Here is a 22,055-nt window from a genome sequence, read left to right as displayed (position 1 = left end):
TGTGGGACCATTTCAGAATCTAGTGATTCTCGAAAGATTATTAGTAATGCCTCTACAATCTCTTCAACCACCTCTTTCAGAACCTTGTAGAATACCATCTGGTCCAGGTGATATTTCTACCTTTCAATTTCCCAAGAATCTTCTCCCTAGTAATGGTAACCTTACACACTTCTGACCCCTGACATTCCTGAACTTCTAACATACTGCTAGTGTCTTCTACAGTGGAGACTGATGCAAAATGCTTATTCAGTTTGTCTGCCATTTCCTTGCCCCCCCCACCCCCCCCACATTACTACCTCTCTGGCATCATTTTCCATCAGTCCAATATCAACTCTTGACTCTCTTTTACACTTCATGTATCTGAAGAAACTTTTGGTATCCTTTTGAATATTATTGGCTAGCTAACTTTCATATTTCATCTTTTCCTTATTAATGGCTTTTTAAGTTACCTCCTGCTGTTTTTTTAAAAGCTTCCCAATCCTCTAAATTTTAGACCATAAGCCCATAAGATATAGGAGGAGAAGCAGGCCATTCGGCCCGTTGAGTCTGCTCCGCCATTCAATCATGGGCTGATCCAATTCTTCCAATCATCCCCACTCCCCTGCCTTCACCCCATACCCTTTGATGCCCTGGCTAATCAAGAACCTATCTATATCCACAGCCACTCATGGTAACAAATTCCACAGATTTCCCACCTCTGACTAAAGTAATTTCTCTGCATCGCTGTTTTAAATGACGTCCTTCAATCCTGAAGTCATGCCCTTTTGTCCTAGAATCCCTTACCATGGGAAATAACTTTGCCACATCTAATCTGTTCAGGACTTTTTAACATTTGGAATGTTTCTACGAGATCCCCCCCTCATTCTCCTGAACTCCAGGGAATACAGCCCAATCGTTCCTCATACGTTAACCCTTTCATTCCTGGAATCATTCTTGTGAATCTTCTCCGAACCCCCTCCAATGTCAATATATCCTTTCTAAAATGAGGAGCCCAAAGCTGCACACCATACTCCAGGTGTGGTCTCACAAGTGCCTTATGGAGCCTCAACATCACATCCTGCTCTTATATTCTATATCTCTAGAAATGAATGCCAACATTGCATTCGCCTTCTTCACAACGACTCAACCTGGAGGTTAACCTTTAGGGTATCTTGCACAAGGGCTCCCAAGTCCCTTTGCATCGCTGTATTTTGAATTTTCTCCCCATCTAAATAATAGTTTGCCCATTTATTTTTTCCACCAAAGTGCATAACCATACACTTTCCAACATTGTATTTCATTTGTCACTTCTTTGCCCATTCTGCTAAAGTATCTAAGTCTCTCTGCAGGCTCTCTGTTTCCTCAACTCTACCCGCTCCTCCATCTATCTTCGTATCATTGGCAAATTTAGCCACAAATCCATTAATACCATTGTCCAAATCATTGACATACATCGTAAAAAGCTGCGGTCCCAACACCGACCCCTGTGCAACTCTACTGGTAACCGGCAGCCAGCCAGAATGGGATCCCTTTATTCCCACTCTCTGTTTTCTGCCGACCAGCCAATGCTCCACCCATACTCACAACTTCCCTGTAATTCCATGGGTTCTTATCTTGCTAAGCAGCCTCATGTATGACACCTTGTCAAAGGCCTTCCGAAAATCCAAGTACACCATGTCTACTGCATCTCCTTTGTCTACCCTACTTGTAATTTCCTCAAAAAATTGCAGTGGGTTAGTCAGGCAGGATTTTCCTTTTAGGAAACCATGCTGGCTTTGGCCTATCCTGTCATGTGCCTCCAGGTACTCTGTAAACTCATCCCTACAATCGATTCCAACAACTTTCCAACCACTGATGTCAGGCTAACAGGTCTATAGTTTCCTTTCTGCTGCCTCCCACCCTTCTTAAATAGCGGAGTAACATTTTCAAATTTCCAGTCATCTGGTATTTTGCTCTATTATATGCCCTCTCTTTGGCTTTTATGTTGGCTCTGACTTCCTTTGATAGTCATGGCCGTGACAGCCTGCCTTTGGAATACTTTTTACTCTTTGGGATGTATCGGTCCTGTGCCTTTTGAATTGCTTCCAGAAATTCCAGGGATTACTGCCCTGCCATCATCCTAACCAGTGTTCTTTTCCAATCAATTTTGGCCATCTCCTCTCTCATGCCTCAGTAATTCCTCTGACTCCACTGTAATACTGATACATCCGACTTTACCTTCTCCTTCTCAAACTTCAGGGTAAATGCAATCATATTTTGATCACTTGTCCCTAAGGATCTCTAAACAATTCTAGTTTGTTTCATAACACTCAATCTCGAATATCTGATCCCCTAGTGGACTCAACCACAAGTTCCTCTAAAAGGTCGTCTCGTAAGCATTCTAAAAATTCTCCCTCTTGGGATCCAGCATCATTCTGATTTTCCCAATCTACCTGCATATTGAAATCCTCCATGACTATTGCCCTTTTGACATGCATTTTCTGTCTCCCTTTGTAATCTGTGGACTATATGCTTACTACTGTTTCGTGGTCTGCATATAACTCCCATCAGGATCTTTATACCCTTGCGTTCCTTTTAGAATAGTGGAAACCCTTATGTTTCCTCTACCCATAACAATTCAACACCTTCCAGCCCTATGTCACTTCTTTCTAATGATTTGATTGCATTTTTTACCAACAGTGTTATGTCACCACCTTTGCCTACCTGCCTGTCCACTCGATACAAAGTGTATCCTTGGATGTTTAGCTCCTTGGGGTATATGGGGTGTCAGGGAGGGGTAGCACCTCTGGTGGGGGAACGTGTCGCATTCTTTTCAGGGCGGTTAGTCCACCTTTGGTCCCCATCTGGCATTCAGCTCTCACCTGTGGCTCCCCGTAGCTGTTTGCATGCGACAGCGGCCAGACCCCGGGCAACGGCTTCAACAAGCCGGCTAAACCAGGTGAGGGTAGCCGACGGGTCTCCAACCCTCTGTGAGATAGGGAGTTGTCTATCCCAGCATGTGAAGACAGACTCCGGCGGATTGAGCGGACGAGACCAATGGAAGGTCCAATGGTCAAGAAGGCGGTCTCTGCAAGCGTTGTGGAACGTGTAGAGCAGGACAAGACACAGAAGATGTCCTGGTCATCCACTGCGCCTAGTCCCATCTCCAGCTGTCTAGACTCTGTCTTGCCACTGGACTCAGATGGGAATTGGGAAGAGAGAGTGAGGCTGACGCTGTGCAACTCTCCCTCACTTAAATCCAAATCACGCGCTAGTCTCGACACCATCATTATGGTGTCGAGGTCCTCATCGACGTCAACGATGGACGAACAACATGAGCTCCCAGCTATAATCTTCTTTCAGCCATGACTCAGTGATGCCAACAACATCATACATGCCAATATATAACTGTGCTACAAGTTCATCTATCTTATTCCGTACACTGCGTGCACTCAAATGTAACACCTTCAGTCCTGTATTCACCCTTTTTGATTTTGTCCGCCTTTTACATTGCAATTCATCTTGTTGACTGAAATCTTGCCCTATCATAAGCCCCTCTTTGCTAGGAGTTTCGCTGTACATTGCCTTTGTTTGTAAACCAACTAACTCATCTTCAAAACTATCACTCTGGTTCCCATTCCCCTGCCAATTTAGTTTAAACCCTCTCAAACTGCTCTAACAATCTTGCCTGCAAGAATATTGGTCCCCCTTGTGTTCAGGTGTAACAGTACCTATTGTACAGATCGTACCTCCCCTGGAAGAGATCCCAGTGATCCATAAATCTGAACACCTGCCCCTGCATCAGTTCCTCAGTCAAGCATTCACTTGCCAAACATCCTATTCTGACCCTCACTGGCGTGTGCCGCAGGCATCAACTTGGAGATGACTACCCTGGAAGTTCTGTTTTCAGCTTTCTACCGAGCTCCCTAAAATTTCTTTGCAGGATCTCTTCACCTGTTCAACCTATGTTAGTGGTGTCAATATGTACCTAGACTTCTGTCAGCTCACCCTCCTCCTGAGAATACTGTGGACTGAGACATCCCTGACCCTGGCATCTGGGAGGCAACATAGCATCTGGGTGTCTCTATTGCGCCCACAGAATCTAGAGTCTGCTTCTGTGGCTAAGGAATCTCCTCTCAACACTGCAGTCCTCTTCACCTCTCTGCTTTTCTGAGACGCAGCACCAGACCCAGTGGCAGAGACCTGGTCACTGCTGCTTCCCCCGCACCCCCCCCCCCGCCGGGTAGGCAGTCCCCCTCAAAAGTATCTGATGTGGTATAGTTGTTATTGCATAGCTATGATTACTACATTGTCTGAGGTAATATCTTTCAGAATGGAGGCTTCATTATTTATCTATATCTCCATTAATGATCCAAAGGATGATGGAAAAAATATATTATGGTCAAAATTTTCCGTAACTAGCAGTATTAACCAATTTTTGTTATAGTACATGTAAATAAACATTAATGTTATATCAAACTGCTGGATGACAACATACCTATCTCACAGTGTTTACCAGTGTATCCATGTGGACATCGACAGACATAATATTCTGAACGAAGATGTTTTGCACAGCTTCCCCCATTTAGGCAATTGTTTGTAGCACATTCTGTGAAGGTGACAGTTAATATAATAATTTGATATTGCATGTTCTAAGACCTGCATGGCTCTCAAGTTCCACAAACTCTACCATCCTTATTCTTAAGAAGTTTCTAACATCCAACTGCCCTGAACTTACTGATCTACATGAAGGAGCCCCTATTCCCAGGACATGCCCTCTTTACAATGCTAGCATCAGAGAGGAAGTACAGGAGCTTGAAGTTACACTCAATGCCTTAGGAACAGCTTTTTTCATTCTGCCATCAGATTTCTGAATCGACAATGAGCCTATTTTGCTCTTCTTTGCACAACACATACAGTGTATTTCTTATTGTATAATTTGTGGTATTTTTTATGTATTGCACAGTACTGCTACTGTAAAACATCAAATTTCACAAAATATGTCAGTGATAGTAAACCTGATTCTGTTTACACTGACTCTTAGTACAACTATCCTCTTACATTGAAATAGTTTTGTACATTTTCAAATACTCCCAGTGCCTTTCATCTTATGACTTCCTGCAGCCCTAAAGCCCTTTGAGATTTCATTTTTCATTATGGCATTAAAGGAACCTGTTGAATCCCTGCTGACTCTCAGAACATTCCATTCAATATCATTGAACCCGCTGTTTCTCAGCAACCTTTTCTCTCCACTCCATTCTCCACCCTCCTCCCCCAATATCCATTTACACACGGATAATTTATAGAAACCAACTAACTGAGAAATTCACATCATTAGAATATGGGAGAGAACTGGAGCATCAGTGGAGCCCAACTCAATCACAGGGAGAGCATGCAAATGCTCAGGGATCAGCTTGGAGTTGTTGGAGCTGTGCTTGCACTTCCCCAGTTTTGATCTCTTGCACAGTACAAAACTTAGTTATTCCACCCAACTTCTGGAATTTGCTTCCTCAAATCACTCTATCCTTTCCCTTAAAAATTAAATCATAAGACCATAAGACATAGGAGCAGAATTAGGCCATCTGGCCCATCCAACCTGCTCTGCCATTCAATCATGGCTGATCCTTTCCTTTTATTTATTATAAATTTATTATAAATTAGAAATGCATGAAATAAAGGAACAGCCGTTATAATGGGTGACTTCAATCTACATATAGATTGGGTGAACCAAATTGGTAAGGATGCTGAGGTAGAGGATTTCTTGGAATGCATGCGGGATGGTTTTTTGAACCAATATGTCGAGGAACCAACTAGAGAGCAGGCTATTCTAGACTGGGTATTGAGCAATGAGGAAGGGTTAATTAGCAAACTTGTCGTGAGAGGCCCCTTGGATAAGAGTGACCATAATATGGTGGAATTCTTCATTAAGATGGAGAGTGACATAGTTAATTCAGAAACAAAGGTTCTGAACTTAAAGAAAGGTAACTTTGAAGGTATGAGATGTGAATTAGCTAAGATAGACTGGCAAATGATACTTAAAGGGTTGACTGTGGATATGCAATGGCAAGCATTTGAAGATCGCATGGATGAACTACAACAATTGTTCATCCCAGTTTGGCAAAAGAATAAATCAGGGAAGGTAGTGCACCCGTGGCTGACAAGGGAAATTAGGGATAGTATCAATTCTAAAGAAGAAGCATACAAATTAGCCAGAAAAAGTGGTTCACCTGAGGACTGGGAGAAATTCAGAGTCCAGCAGAGGAGGACAAAGGGCTTAATTAGGAAAGGGAAAAAAGTTTGTGAGAGAAAACCGGCAGGGAACATAAAAACTGACTGTAAAAGCTTTTATAGATATGTGAAAAGAAAAAGATTGGTTAAGACAAATGTAGGTCCCCTACAGACAGAAACAGGTGAATTGATTATGGGGAACAAGGACACGGCAGATCAATTGAATAACTACTTTGGTTCTGTCTTCACAAAGGAGGACATAAATAATCTTCCGGAAATAGTAGGGGACAGAGGGTTTAGTGAGATGGAGGAGCTGAGGGAAATACATGTTAGTAGGGAAGTGGTGTTAGGTAAATTGAAGGGATTGAAGGCAGATAAATCCCCAGGACCAGATGGTCTGCATCCCAGAGTGCTTAAGGAAGTAGCCCAAGAAATAGTGGATGCATTAGTGATAATTTTTCAAAACTCTTTAGATTCTGGACTAGTTCCTGAGGATTGGAGGGTGGCTAATGTAACCCCACTTTTTAAAAAAGGAGTGAGAAAGAAACTGGGGAATTATAGACTGGTTAGCCTAACATCGGTGGTGGGGAAACTGCTGGAGTCAGTTATCAAAGATGAGATCACAGCACAGTTGGAAAGCGGTGAATTCATCAGACAAAGTCAGCATGGATTTGTGAAAGGAAAATCATGTCTGATGAATCTCATAGAATTTTTTGAGGATGTAACTTGTAGAGTGGATAGGTAGAGGAGAACTAGTAGAGGAGAACCAGTGGATGTGGTATATTTGGATTTTCAAAAGGCTTTTGACAAGGTCCCACACAGCAGATTAGTGTGCAAACTTAAAGCACAGTATTGGGGGTAAGGTATTGATGTGGATAGAGAATTGGTTGGCAGACAGGAAGCAAAGAGTGGGAATAAACGGGACCTTTTCAGAATGGCAGGCAGTGACTCGTGGGGTACCGCAAGGCTCAGTGCTGGGACCCCAGTTGTTTACAATATATACTAAAGACTTAGATGAGGGAACTAAATGCAGCATCTCCAAGTTTGCGGATGACACGAAGCTGGGTGGCAGTGTTAGCTGTGAGAAGAATGCTAAGAGGATACAGGGTGACTTGGATAGGTTAGGTGAGTGGGCAAACTCATGGCAGATGCAATTTAATGTGGATAAATGTGAGGTTATCCACTTTGGTGGCAAAAACAGGAAAACAGATTGGTTAGTCCTGACGAAGGGTCTCAGCCTGAAACGTCGACTGCACCTCTTCTTAGAGATGCTGCCTGGCCTGCTGCGTTCACCAGCAACATTCATGTGTGTTGCTTGAGTTTCCAGCATCTGCAGAATTCCTGTTGTTTGCGTTTTTAAAAACAGATTATTATCTGATTGGTGGCCGATTAGGAAAAGGGGAGGTGCAACGAGACCTGGGTGTCATTGTACATCAGTCATTGAAAGTGGGCATGCAGGTACAGCAGGCGGTGAAAAAGGCGAATGGTATGCTGGCATTCATAGCAAGAGCATTCGAGTACAGGAGCAGGAAGGTACTACTGCAGTTGTACAAGGCCTTGGTGAGACCACACCTGGAGTATTGTGTGCAGTTTTGATCCCCTAATCTGAGGAAAGACATTCTTGCCAGAGAGGGAGTACAAAGAAGGTTCACCAGATTGATTCCTGGGATGGCAGGACTTTCATATGATGAAAGACTGAATCGAATAGCCTTATACTTTCTGGAATTTAGAAGATTGAGGGGGGATCTTATTGAAACGTATAAAATCCTAAAGGGATTGGACAGGCTAGATGCAGGAAGATTGTACCCGATGTTGGGGAAGTCCAGAACGAGGGGTCACAGTTTGAGGATAAAGGGGAAGCCTTTTAGGACCAAGATGAGGAAAAACTTCTTCACACAGAGAGTGATGAATCTGTGGAATTCTCTGCCACAGGAAACAGTTGAGGCCAGTTCATTGGCTATATTTAAGAGGGAGTTAGATATGGCCCTCGTGGCTAAAGAGGTCAGGGGGTATGGAGGGAAGGCTGGTACAGGGTTCTGAGCTGGATGATCAGCCATGATCATACTGAATGGCGGTGCAGGCTTGAAGGGCCGAATGGCCTACTCCTGCACCTATTTTCTATGTTTCTATGTTTATCTCTTCCTCAACCCCAGTTCCCGGCCTTGTCCCTGTAACCTTTGATGACATGTCCAATCAAGAACTGATCAATCTCTGCCTTAAGTACACCGAACAACCTGGCCTCCACAGCTGCATGTGGCAACAAATTCTACAAATTCTCCACCCTTTGGCGAAAGAAATTTCTCCGCATCTCCGTTTAGAAAGGGCGCCCCTCTATCCTGAGGCAGTGCCCTCTTGTCCTAGACTCGCACATCATGGGAAACATCCTTTCCACATCTACTCTCTCCAAGGCTTTCAACATTCGAAAGGTTTCAATGAGATCCCCCCTCATCCTTCTAAGTTCAGGCGAGTACAGACCCAGAGTCATCAAACATTCCTCGTCTAGAAACATAGAAATCCTACAGCACAATACAGGCCCTTCATCCCACAATGCTGTGCCGAACATCTACTTACTTTAGAAATTACCTAGCATTACCCATAGCCCTGTGTTTTTCTAAGCTCCATGTACTTATCAAGGAGTCTCTTAAAAGACCCTATCGTATCCATCTCCACCACCGTTGCTGGCAGCCCATTCTACACACTCACAACTCTCTGCATAAAAAAACTTACCCCTCACATCTCCTCTGTACCAACTTCAAAGCACCTTAGAACTGTGCCCTCTCATGTTAGCCTTTCAGCCCTGGGAAAAACCTCTGACTATCCACACGAAGAATGCCTCTCATCATCTTATACACGTCTATCACGTCACCTCACATCCTCTGCGCGCCAAGGAAAAAAGGGCAAGTTCACTCAACCTATTCTCATAAGGCATGCTTCCCCAATCCAGGCAACATCGTTGTAAATCTCCTCTGCACCCTTTCTATAGTTTGCACATCCTTCCTGTAATGAGGTGACCAGATCTGAGCACAGAACCCCAAGTGGGGTCTGACTAGGGCCCTATATAGCTGCAACATTACCTCTTGGCTCTTAAATTCAATCCCACGGTTGATGAAGGCCAATGCACCATTGCCTTCTTAACCACAGAGTCAACTTGCGCAGCAGCTTTGAGTGTCCTATGGACTCAGACCCCAAGATCACTCTGATCCTCCCAGAGCCTTACCATTAATACTATACTCTGCCATCATATTTGACCTACCAAAATGAACCACCTCACACTTATCTGGGTTGAACTCTATCTGCCACTTCTCAGCCAGTTTTGCATCCTATTGATGTCCCACTGTAACGTCTCACAGCCCTCCACACCATCTACAACACCCCAACCTTTGTGTCATCAGCAAATTTACTAACCCATCCCTCCACTTCCTCATCCAGGTCATTTATAAAAATCACGAAGAGAAGGGATCCCAGAACAGATCCCTGAGGCACACCACTGGTCACCGACCTCCATGCAGGATATGACCCGTCTACAACCACGCTTTGCCTTCTGTGGGCAAGCCAATTTTGGATCCACAAAGCAAGGTCCCCTTGGATCCCATGCTTCCTTATTCTCTCAATAAGCCTTGCATGGGGTACCTTATAGAACATAGAACAGTACAGCACAGTACAGGTCCTTCGGCCCACAATGTTGTGCCGACCCTTAAATCCTGCCTCCTATACAACCCCCCACCATAAATTCCTCCATATACCTGTCTAGTAGTCTCTTAAATTTCACTCGTGTATCTGCCTCCATCACTGACTCAGGCAGTGCATTCCATGCACCAACCACTCTCTGAGTAAAAAACCTTCCTCTAATCTCCCCCTTGAACTTTCCACCCAGGCCACTGTTGCTTTCCCCTGGTAGGAGTACTTATTGTTAAGGGAGACAGCCACAGGGGCACTGTCTAGTATGTAGCCCTTTCATTCCTGGAATCATGCTTGTGAACCTCCTCTGGACCCTCTCCAATGTCAGCACATCTTTTCTAGGATGGGGGGCCCAAAACTGCTCACCGTACTCAAGGTGAGGTCTCACCAGTGCCTTATAAAGCCTCAGCATCACATCCTTGCTCTTGTATTCTGGACCCCTTGAAATGAATGCTAACATTGCATTTGCCTTCCTCACCACTGACTTAACCTGCAAGTTAACCTTCAGGGTGTTCTGCACAAAGACTCCAAAGTCCCACTGCTTCTCAGAATCCTGGATTTTCTCCCTGTTTAGAAAATAGTCTGCACATTTATTTCTACTACCAAAGTGCATGATCATGAATTTTCCAACATTGTATTTCATTTGCCACTTTCTTGCCCATTCTCCTAATCTGTCTAAGTCCTTCTGCAAGCTACCTGTTTCCTCAACACTACTTGTCACTCGACCAATCTTCCTATCATCTGCAAACTTGGCAACAAAGCCATCTATTTCATCATCTAAATCATTTGTATACAGCATAAAAAGAAGTGGGCCTGACACCGACAGCTGCGGAACACCTCTAGTTACTGGCAGCCAACCAGAAAAGGATCCTTTTATTCCCATTCACTGCCTTCTACCAATCAGCCAATGCTCTCGCAACACATAAAAATTGTTGGTGAATGCAGCAGGCCAGGCAGCATCGATAGGAAGAGGTACAGTCGACGTTTTGGGCCGAGACCCTTCGTCAGGACTAACTGAAAGAAGAGATAGTAAGAGATTTGAAAGTGGAGGGGAGGGGGAGATCTGAAATGACAGGAGAAGACAGGAGGGGGAGGGATGGAGCCAAGAGCTGAAAAGTTGATTGGCAAAAGGGATATGAAAGGATCATGGGACAGGAGGCTCAGGGAGGAGGAAAGGGGGAGGGGGGAATCCCAGAGGATGGGCAAGGAGTATAGTGAGAGGGACAGAGGGAGAGAGAGAGGGAGAGAATGAGAATATATAATGGATGGGGTATGAAGGGGAGGTGGGGCATTAATGGAAGTTAGAGAAGTCAGTGTTCATGCCATCAGGTTGGAGGCTACCCAGATGGAATATAAGGTGTTGTTCCTCCAACCTGAGTGTGGCTTCATCTTTACAGTAGAGGAGGCCGTGGATAGACATATCAGAATGGGAATGGGACGTGGAATTAAAATGTGTGGCCACTGGGAGATCCTGCTTTCTCTGGCGGACAGAACATAGGTGTTCAGCAAAATGGTCTCCCAGCCTGCGTCAGGTCTTGCCAATATATAGAAGGCCGCATTGGGAGCGCCAGACGCAGTATATCACCCCAGCCGACTCACAGGTGAAGTGTCGCCTCACCTAGAAGGACTGTCTGGGGCCCTGAATGGTGGTGAGGGAGGAAGTGTAAGGGCATGTGTAGCACTTGTTCCGCTTACAAGGATAAGTGCCGGGAGGGAGATTGGTGGGAAGGGATGGGGGGGACGAATGGACAAGAGAGTCATGTAGGGAGCGATCCCTGCGGAAAGCAGGGTGGGGGGAGGGAAAGATGTGCTTAGTGGTGGGATCCCGTTGGAGGTGGTGGAAGTTACAGAGAATAATATGTTGGACCCGGAGGCTGGTGGGGTGGTAGGTGAGGACCAGGGGAACCCTATTCCTAGTGGGGTGGCGGGAGGATGGGGTGAGAGCAGATGTGCATGAAATGGGAGAGGTGTGTTTGAGAGCAGAGTTGATGGTGGAGGAAGGGAAGCCCCTTTCTTTAAAAAAGGAGGACATCTCCTTCGTCCTGGAATGAAAAGCCTCATCCTGAGAGCAGATGCGGCGGAGATGGAGGAATTGCGAGAAGGGGATGGCATTTTTACAAGAGACAGGGCGAGAAGAGGAATAGTCCAGGTAGCTGTGAGAGTCCGTAGGCTTATAGTAGACATCAGTAGATAAACTGTCTCCAGCGATATAGACGGAAAGATCTAGAAAGGGGAGGGAGGTGTCGGAAATGCACCAGGTAAACTTGAGGGTAGGGTGAAAGTTGCAGGCAAAGTTAATAAAGTCAATAAGCTCAGCATGCATGCAGGAAGCAGCTCCAATGCAGTCATCGATGTAGCGGAGGAAAAGTGGGGGACAGATACCAGTACATGCTTGGAACATGGATTGTTCCACAAAGCCAACAAAAAGGCAGGCATAGCTCGGACCCATATGGGTGCCCATGGCTACATCTTTAGTTTGGAGGAAGTGGGAGGAGCCAGAGGAGAAATTATTAAGAGTATGGACTAATTCCACTAGATGGAGCAGAGTTGTGGTAGAGGGGAACTGGTTAGGGTTAGAGCCAATGCTCTAACCATGTTAGTAACTTTCCTGTAATACCATAGGCTCTTAACTTGCTAAGCAGTCTCATGTGTGTCACCTTGTCAAAGGCCTTCTGAAAGTCCAAACATACAACATCACCAAATTACCTCCAATTCACCTTTTGACCATCCGTCTGCACTTCAGGTTGCTGTTACGCTATCTACTATTAAGAATAAACAGACTTTGTACAAGTGATTTTACCTTCTGTGTGTACGTCATGACAAATTGCTCTTCGTCTACATCTGCATTTCTGGGTCTTGCCTCTGTGAATCCGCAGCCAGACATCATCTCTTCTGTAGGTTTCAAATGGTGATTCCATGCATTTACCTGACAGAGATACATTGCGCAACTTTCTTTTTTAGAAAGTAGCAACTGGTTTATAAATGACTTCAAAAGCTTAAGAATGACAGAACCACAATTAGACCATAAGACCATAAGACATAGGGTAGAAACAGGCCATTTGGCCCATCCAGTCTGCTGTGCCATTCCATCATGGCCGAATTATTATTATTGCTCACTGCCCCATTCTCTTGCCTTCTCTCCATCCTGGCTAATCCAGAACCACTTTAAATTTACCCAGTGACTTGGCCTCTACAGCCATCTGCGGCACTGAATTCCTCAGATTCTCCACCCTCTGGCTAAAGAATGCTTTCTCATCTCTGTTCTAAATGGACATCTATCTATTCTGAGGAAGTGACCTCAGGACCTAAACTCTTCCACTATAGGAAACATCCTCTCCATATCCACTCATCTAGGCCTTTCAATATTCAATGAGATTCTCCCTCATTCTTCTAAACTCCATTGAGTACAGTCCCAGAGCCATAAAAAACTCCTTATAAGTTAACCCATTCATGTCTAGAATCATTCTCATAAACCTCTTCTGGACCATCTCCAATGCGAGATTAGACCAAAGTGCACATCCCTACATTATGTTCTATTTGACACTTCTTTGCTCATTCTTCCAATCTGTCTGAGTCCTTCAGCAGACTCCCTGCTTCCTCAAAACTATCTGCCCCACCACCTATAATTTTATTGTCTGCAAACTTGACCACAAGGCCATCAGTTATGTTATTTAAATCATTGACACACAGTATAATGTGAAAAGAAGTGGTTCCAACATGACCCTGTGAAACACCACTAGTCACTTCCATGTGACCTCCATCATGCTGAGTATCTGCCCCAGGACTGAGGAGGTGGAGTAGTGATGCAATCGCCTTTATTCAGGGGTCTGTAGGAGGAGCCACAGGAGCAGTCAGCAGAGGGGCGTGTCCAGACGGGTAACCCAGTTACTTACCACAAGAAGGTCCTATGGTCAGATGGACTTTTTGGTCTCAACATCAAGTATTACCTGTGGTGTAAATCTAATATTGTGTATCAGCCAGGTAACACCGTCCCTATTGTAAAGTATGGCAGAGGTAGCATCATGCTATGGGGATACTTTTTAGTTGCAGGGACTGGAAATGTGGACAGGATTAATGGGAAGGTGAATGCTGCTAAGTACAGAGAGATCCTGGATAAAAACCTGCTCACCTCTGCCAGGAAGCTTAAACTGGAGAGAAAGTTTGTCTTTCAGGAGGTCAGTAACCCAACACGCACTGCCAGAGCAACCATGGAGCGGCTTCAAATTAAGAATATTGTGGAATTTTTCATTAAGATGGAGAGTGATATAGTTAATTCAGAAACAAAGGTTCTGAACTTAAAGAAGGGTAACTTTGAAGGTATGAAACGTGAATTAGCTAAGATAGACTGGAAAATGATACTTAAAGGGTTGATGGTGGATATGCAATGGCAAGCATTTAAAGACCGCATGGATGAATTACAACAATTGTTCATCCCAATTTAGCAAAAGAATAAACCAGGGAAGGCAGTGAATCCGTGGCTGACAAGGGAAATTAGGGATGGTATCAATTTCAAAGAAGAAACATACAAATTAGCCAGGAAAAGCGGCACACCTGAGGACTGGGAGAAATTCAGAGTCCAGCAGAGGAGGACAAAGAGCTTAATTAGGAAAAGGAAAAAAGATTATGAGAGAAAACTGGCAGGGAACATAAAATCTGACTGTAAAAGCTTTTATAGATATGTGAAAAGAAAAAGATTAGTTAAGACAGATGTAGGTCCCTTACAGTCAGAAACAGGGGAATTAATCATGGGGAACAAGGAAATGGCAGACCAATTGAATAATTACTTTGGTTCTGTCTTCACTAAGGAGGATATAAATAATCTTCCGGAAATAGTAGGGGACCAAGGGTTTAGTGAGATGGAGGAACTGAGGGAAATACAGGTTAGTAGGGAAGTGGTGTTAGGTAAATTGAAGGGATTAAAGGCAGATAAATCCCCAGGGCCAGACGGTCTGCATCCCAGAGTGCTTAAGGAAGTAGCCCAAGAAATAGTGGATGCATTAGTGATAATTTTTCAAAACTCTTTAGATTCTGGATTAGTTCCTGAGGATTGGAGGGTGGCTAATGTAACCCCACTTTTTAAAAAAGGAGTGAGAGAGAAACCGGGGAATTATAGACCAGTAAGCCTGACATCGGTGGTGGGGAAAATGCTGGAGTCAGTTATCAAAGATGAGATCACAGCACAGTTGGAAAGCGGTGAATTCATCAGACAAAGTCAGCATGGATTTGTGAAAGGAAAATCATGTCTGACGAATCTCATAGAATTTTTTGAGGATGTAACTAGTAGAGTGGATAGGGGAGAACCAGTGGATGTGGTATATTTGGATTTTCAAAAGGCTTTTGACAAGGTCCCACACAGGAGATTAGTGTGCAAACTTAAAAGCACACGGTATTGGGGGTAAGGCCTGTTGAGAGGCCTGTATATAACTGGCATCAGGGTCCTTATACACTGGCAGTTTCTGAACTCCACCGAGAAAGATTCAATATCTTCTGATACTATGTCACATCTTTGCACTGATTTGATGCCATTCTTCACCAGCAGAGCCAAGCCAGCCCTCTGCTGACCATCCTCTCCCTCTGATGCAACGTGTAATCTTGGACATTCAGCTCCCAACAACAACCATCCTTCAGTCACGACTCAGTGATGGCCACAACATCATACCTGACAAGCTAATATTGCGGCAAGATCATCCACCTTATTTCTTATACTTTGTGCATTGAGATATAACACTTTGAGTACTGTATTTGCTACCCTTTTTAATTCTGCATTCCTGCACATGGATACTCACCCTGCTGGCTGCAATTATGTCCTATCATCTGACTGGCAGCCTGACTGCACACTACTGTTGCTTTTTTACTGTCTGTCCTATCCTGGGTCCCTTAATTCTGGATCCCACCCCCTGCCAAATTAGTTTAAATCCTCCCCAGCAGCTCTAACAAACCTACCCATGAGAATATTGGTTCCTCCTCGGGTTCAGGTACAATCCATCACTTTTGAACAGGTCACACCTCCCTCAGAAGAGATCCCAATGATCCAAGAACCTGAAGCCCTGCCCCTACACCAGCTTCTCAGCCACATGTTAATTTACCAAATCATCCTGTTTCTATCCTCACTGGTGCGTGGCACAGGTAACAATCCAGAAATTACTGCCCGGGAGGTCCTGCTTCTCAGCTTTCTACGTAGTTCTCTAAATTCTTTTTTCAGGATCTCTTTGCTTTTCCTTCTAATGTCATTGGTACCAATATGTACCAAGATATCTGACTGCTCTCCCTCCCTCTACAAAATTTTGTGGATGCAATCCAAGACATCCCCGACCCTGGTACCTGGGAAGCAACATAACATTTGGGTGTCCTCTTGTCTGTTCCCCTGGCTATCGAATCTCCTATCACTACCGCTCTGCTCTTCCCCCTCTTTCCCTTCTGCCCCACGGACCCATGCTCTGTGCCAGTATCCCGGTCTTCGCGGCATTCCCTTGGGAGTTCATTCCCAACAACAGTATCCCAAAATGGTATACTTATTTTTGAGGGAAATGGCCACAGGGTGCTCCGTGCTTACTGCCTATTCACATTTCTATTACTCCTTACAGTCACCCAGCTACTCGCCTCCTGCAACTTTGGGGTGACTCCATCCCTGTAACTCTGATCGAATTATCTCCTCACTCTCCCATACAAACCGAAGTTCATCCAGCTGCTGCTCGAGATCCCTAACACGGTCTTGAAGGAGCTGCAGCTGGATGCACTTCACACAGATGTAGTTCCCTGGGAGACTCTGGGTTGCTCAGGACTCCAACATCTGGTATGAGGAACACACAACAGCCATTTACTACGGTAAGAGAAAACAAAAGGGAATCTTAACAGAAGCTTACCCAGAGCCAATACTTCTTTCGAGTCAAAGCCTGACACTCCTACCCTCACCACTGTCCTACTCCCAACAATGGCCGCCCGCTTGTTCCTTCTGTACTTTTAAACAAGCGTCACCGACCTGCGAGAGACCTGTCTAAAGATTAATTAGTAGAAACAATGTCTGACCTTTAAATAAATCACGACTTTTGCCTTAGTTAAGCATTTATTTTATAAATTGTATATGATTGCCAATTAAAGTGCTTCAGTTTGCATTTGTTTAGGGAAAAGATTAAACCAAACCTTTTGCATCCATTGAACTGTAGCCTACCTGCTTTGCTTGTATTGTGTGTTCTTCTGTAACGCAACAGATCCTGAAACAAAAAGAAATGTTTTTCAATTCATAAAAAAGCAACATAGCTTATTTTAAAATACATCATATTTAATTGTACGTTCATAGCATATCAATAAAGAAATGGCTTGCTTTTGCTGGTTAAAACATGACAAGGGAATTGAAGTCAACTTTATTTCTAATTCTGTTGAAAGAAAAGTCCATTCCTTAAATATAATGGAAACTCTCTGCAATACCCTAATGAATGAAATAGATGGGTCATTTTCTTCGGCAGTTGAACGGAGCACGACTGCGCAAGCGCGTGTAAGTCGGACCGTGAGGCAGCGGGAGTGTTTAAAAGAGAGACGATTAACGGAGTGGGCGATGGAGTAGAGGGAGATAGATGTAGGAAGGTTTGAGATGATTGTTGTTCTCGAGTTGGCCGAGAGAGCAGGCGGCTGTGCTGGGAGTTGGCTTGCCTGGAAGCTGGCTGTGTTTTGCTTGATGTGTGAATGTGGTTTGGAACCTGTTGAGGGAAAGACAGTGGGGAAGGAACGGAAATTGCTGGGAGGGGGTCGTGTGGGTCCGGTAATGGCGGACAAGATAAGAGGTGGGGTTGAGGGAAAGAAAGTGGAGAAGGAGAGGGATAGAGACTTGGGACCAGAGGTAGGCAGCTGGGGAGAGGTGGATTATTGTGAAGGGAGAAATAAAGGGAATGAGGAGGTAGTGAGGGGATAGATGAATAAAAACCAAGACAAAGGGAATAAAAGAATAAGAAATGATAGTGGAGAAAGCTCTGAAAGTGAGGAAGATGAACAAGCTCAGAGAGGAGGTGTTGTCATAATTAGGTTTAATGAGAAGGCTCAGGGATATATGAAGAAAATTAACCTGTTTGTGCTAACAACAACTCTGACAAATAAGATAGGGGAAATAGTATTTGCAAAAGTCCTCAATGATGGCAACTTATTGGTAAGATGTGCGAATGAGGAACAACTTGAGAAAGCACTCAAGCTAAAAGAGATAGGAAAATGCAAGGTGGAATGCACTGGGAGGGTGGGAGCACAAAATAGTGGTTGTAAAGGAGTGATCACGGGGATACCAATGAGTATAAATATGGAGGAAATAAAGAGGAATATCAAAGGAGGAAAAGTAATGAATGTTCAAAGACTGAAAACAACAAAGGAGGGAGTGAAAAAGGAAAGTGAATCAGTATTGATTGAATTTGAAGAAGAAAGAGTGCTAAGGAAGGTGTTCCTGGGTTTCATGAGTTACCCAGTAAGGGTGTATGTGCCAAAACCACTGAGGTGCTATAATTGTCAAAGGTTTGGACACGTGGCTAAAAACTGTAAAAGGCAGAGGAGATGTGCTAGATGTGGGGGTGATCATGAATATGGAAAGTGCGGAACAGGAGTTCAACCAAAATGCTGCAATTGTGGAGGAGCTCATAATGTTGCATATAGTGGGTGTGAGGTTGTCAGACGGGAGACTAAAATTCAAGAAATAAGAGTGAAAAGAAAGATCACTTATGCAGAAGCTGTAAGAATGTCAAGAGAACTCCTAATGAACAGGGGGCAATAGGGATACGAGAGATGCAACAAAGAACAAATGACAGGATTTATGTAGACAAAAAGGCTCTAGTAACATTCATTGCAGGAGTGATTAATAGTACAGCTGAGGTAAAGTCAAAAGTGACAAAATTTAGCTGGTGGTAAAAGCAGCAGTAAACCATTTAGGGTTAGTAGGACTGACATGGGAGGAAGTGCTCAGTAATCAGTCAAGCCAGGAAGTGTCATGTGTTGGTTAATACTAATTATGGTGATTCTTTTACAATGGAATGCAAGGAGCTTACTGGCCAATAGCCAGGAATTCAAGCACTTTATTAAAGAAATGGTTGGAAAACCAGATGTAGTGTGTATGCAGGAAACTTGGTTGAAACCAACTTTAGACTTTGTGGTATATGGGTATACAATGATAAGGAAAGATAGAAATCTAGGGGGAGGAGGGGGTTGTGCTATGTTAATCAAGCAAGGTATACCATATAGGGTACTGGAAAAAGGAGGTGATCAGGAATACATAGTGGTGGAAGTGTGGGAGAGAGGGGAGGGATTGGTTATAATTAACTACTACAATCCATGTAAAAGGTTGGATTTGGACAGCCTATTAAAGATACAAGGACAAAACAGACATAAAGTAGTGTGGTGCGCAGATTTCAATGCTCATAGCACAATATGGGGGGATCAGATTACAGATCCAAATGGAAAGGTAATTGAAGATTTGATGGAAGAAAGGGATTTGGTGTGTATGAATGATGGTAGCGGCACAAGGATAGATATAACAACAGGAACTGAGTCAGTGTTAGATATTACGTTAGTGTCTAATACCTTGGCTGGCATTAGTAACTGGGGATGGTATATATAATTATCTGGATAGACAGGGTCTGATTAGGAACAGTCAACATGGATTTGTGCGTGGAAGGTCATGTTTGACAAATCTTATTGAATTTTTTGAATAGGTTACTAGGAAAGTTGACGAGGGTAAAGCGGTGGATGTTGCCTATATGGACTTCAGTAAGGTCTTTGACAAGGTCCTACACGGAAGGTTGGTTAGGAAGGTTCAATCGTTAGGTATTAATATTGAAGTAGTAAAATGGATTCAGCAGTGGCTGGATGGGAGATGCCAGAGAGTGGTGGTGGATAACCGTTTGTCAGATTGGAGGCCGGTTTAGCGAACAGAGCGGTGGACACCCCTGCTGAAATCTGGAGGAAAACGCACAGAGGATGCAGAGAGGGATCAAAAAGGCGAGGGAAGAGGACCGGGTCGAGACAACAGAGTTTTATTGAGAAGAAGAGTTATAAGGAGTTATAAGTTCTAAGAAGAGGAGTTATATATCTCATTATGGGCATTGTGAGATCGCTGGGTAATAAAATGGATGAGGTGACGGCGCTAGCCAGAAGTCAGAGAACATTTCGGGAGTGCAGTGTTATGTGTTCTTCTGAAATGAGGCTGCATGAGGGCATACCCGACCAAAACGTTTCCATAAGGGGCTTCCAGACCGTTTGCGCTGACTGGAAGTGCACTGAGAGCGGTAAGCGTAAAGGAGTGGGGCTTGCTGTTCTGGTTAACAACAGATGGAGCAATCCTGGTCATATTACGATCAAGGAACGTGTTTGTAGCCCGGATATTGAACTTTTTGCTGTTGGACTCCAGCCATATTATTTGCCAAGGGAAATCTCACATGCAATTGTGGTTGTTGTGTACATCCCCCCCTCTGCCAACACGACGTCGACGTTTAACATTATTTACACCGTTGGGCACAGGAATACACTCAGCCAGAGACTCATTCCACCAGGATGCAGCACTTAGCGTCATGGGAAGTCATTCCTGCCTGTGGCCATCAAACTTTGCAGCTCCTCCCTTGGAGGGTCGGATACCCTGGGCCAATGGGCTGGTCCTGGACTTATTTCCGCTTGGCATGGTTTACATATTATTATTTGATTGTTTGTGGTTTTGTATTGCTATGTTTGTACTCTGTTCTTGGTTGGTGCAACCGGAACAAAATCTAATTTCCCTCGGGATCAATAAAGTATGTCTGTCTATCTATCTAGTGGTGTGCCTCAGGGACCTGTACTGGGCCCAATGTTATTTGTCATATATATTAATGATCTGGATGATGGGGTGGTAAATTGGATGAGTAAGTATGCAGATGATACTAAGATAGGTGGAGTTGTGGATAATGAAGTAGGTTTTCAAAGCTTGCAGAGAGATTTAGGCCAGTTAGAAAAGTGGGCTGAAAGATGGCAGATGGAGTTTAATGCTGATAAATGTGAGGTGTTACATTTTGGTAGGACTAATCAAAATAGGACATACATGGTAAATGGTAGGGCATTGAAGAATGCAGTAGAACAGAGGGATCTAGGAATAATGGTGCATAGTTCCCTGAAGGTGGAATCTCATGTGGATAGGGTGGTGAAGAAAGCTTTTGGTATGCTGGCCTTTATAAATCAGAGCATTGAGTATAGGAGTTGGGATGTAATGTTGAAATTGTCCAAGGCATTGGTGAGGCCAAATTTGGAGTATTGTGTACAGTTTTGGTCACCAAATTATAGGAAAGATGTCAACAAAATAGAGAGAGTACGGAGAAGATTTACGAGAATGTTACCTGAGTTTCATCACCTAAGTTACAGAGAAAGGTTGAACAAGTTGAGTCTTTATTCTTTGGAACGTAGAAGGTTGAGGGGGGACTTGACAGAGGTATTTAAAATTATGAGGGGAATAGATAGAGTTGATGTAGATAGGCTTTTTCCATTGAGAGTGGGGGAGATTCAAACAAGAGGACATGAGTTGAGAGTTAAAGGGCAAAAATTTAGGGGTAACATGAGGGGGAACTTCTTTACTCAGAGAGTGGTAGCTGTGTGGAATGAACTTCCAGCAGAAGTGGTAGAGGCAGGTTCGATGTTGTCATTTAAAGTTAAATTGGATAGATATATGGACAGGAAAGGAATGGAGGGTTATGGGGTGAGTGCAGGTCGGTGGGACTAGGTGAGAGTAAGAGTTTGGCATGGACTAGAAGGGCCAAGATGGCCTGTTTCCATGCTGTAATTGTTATATGGTTATATAGCTTTTGTTGTTCAGCCACCAGTCATATAAGGCCATAAGACATAGGAGCAGAATTAGGCCATTCAGCCTATTGAGTTCGCTCTGCCATTCTATCATGGCAGATCCTGGATCCCACTCAATCCCATACACCTGCCTTCTCGCCATATCTTTTGAAGCCCTGACCAATCAGGAAATGATCAACTTCCGCCTTAAATATACGCACAAACTTGGCCTCTCCACAGTCTGTGGCAGAGTATTTCACAGACTTACTACTGTCTGGCTAAAAATATCCTCTTTACCTCTGTTTTAAAGGGTCACCCCTCAATTTTGAGGCTGTGCTTTCTAGTTCTGGATACCCCCACCACAGGAAACATCCTCTCTACATCCACCCTATCTAGACTTTTCAACATTTGGTAGGTTTCAATGA

General features: G+C 44.0%; 1 protein-coding gene and 1 long non-coding RNA gene across 7 annotated transcripts in view; one reads left to right on the top strand and one right to left on the bottom strand.

The window, feature by feature from the left end:
• The window catches only part of LOC134358260 (uncharacterized), a 192,943-nt gene that overhangs the window by 85,889 nt on the left and 84,999 nt on the right, over positions 1-22,055 (top strand). The gene's annotated exons all lie outside the window — the stretch shown is intronic.
• The window catches only part of LOC134358259 (tissue-type plasminogen activator-like), a 105,334-nt gene that overhangs the window by 39,575 nt on the left and 43,704 nt on the right, over positions 1-22,055 (bottom strand). For 3 of the 6 annotated variants that reach the window (XM_063070272.1, XM_063070273.1, XM_063070274.1), the window contains exons 3-5: positions 17,033-17,075; positions 12,665-12,790; positions 4,457-4,567 (exon numbers count right to left, since the gene is read on the bottom strand). In XM_063070272.1, the coding sequence (XP_062926342.1) occupies positions 4,457-4,567; positions 12,665-12,790; positions 17,033-17,075 (280 nt within the window). The remainder of the gene's footprint in view (positions 1-4,456; positions 4,568-12,664; positions 12,791-17,032; positions 17,076-22,055) is intronic. The other 3 variants (XM_063070275.1, XM_063070276.1, XM_063070277.1) reach the window with 3 other exon arrangements.

Source organism: Mobula hypostoma, chromosome 18 (genome assembly GCF_963921235.1).
Source record: "Mobula hypostoma chromosome 18, sMobHyp1.1, whole genome shotgun sequence".
Taxonomy (NCBI): domain Eukaryota; kingdom Metazoa; phylum Chordata; class Chondrichthyes; order Myliobatiformes; family Myliobatidae; genus Mobula; species Mobula hypostoma.
This window is presented reverse-complemented; position numbering and strand designations above follow the sequence as displayed.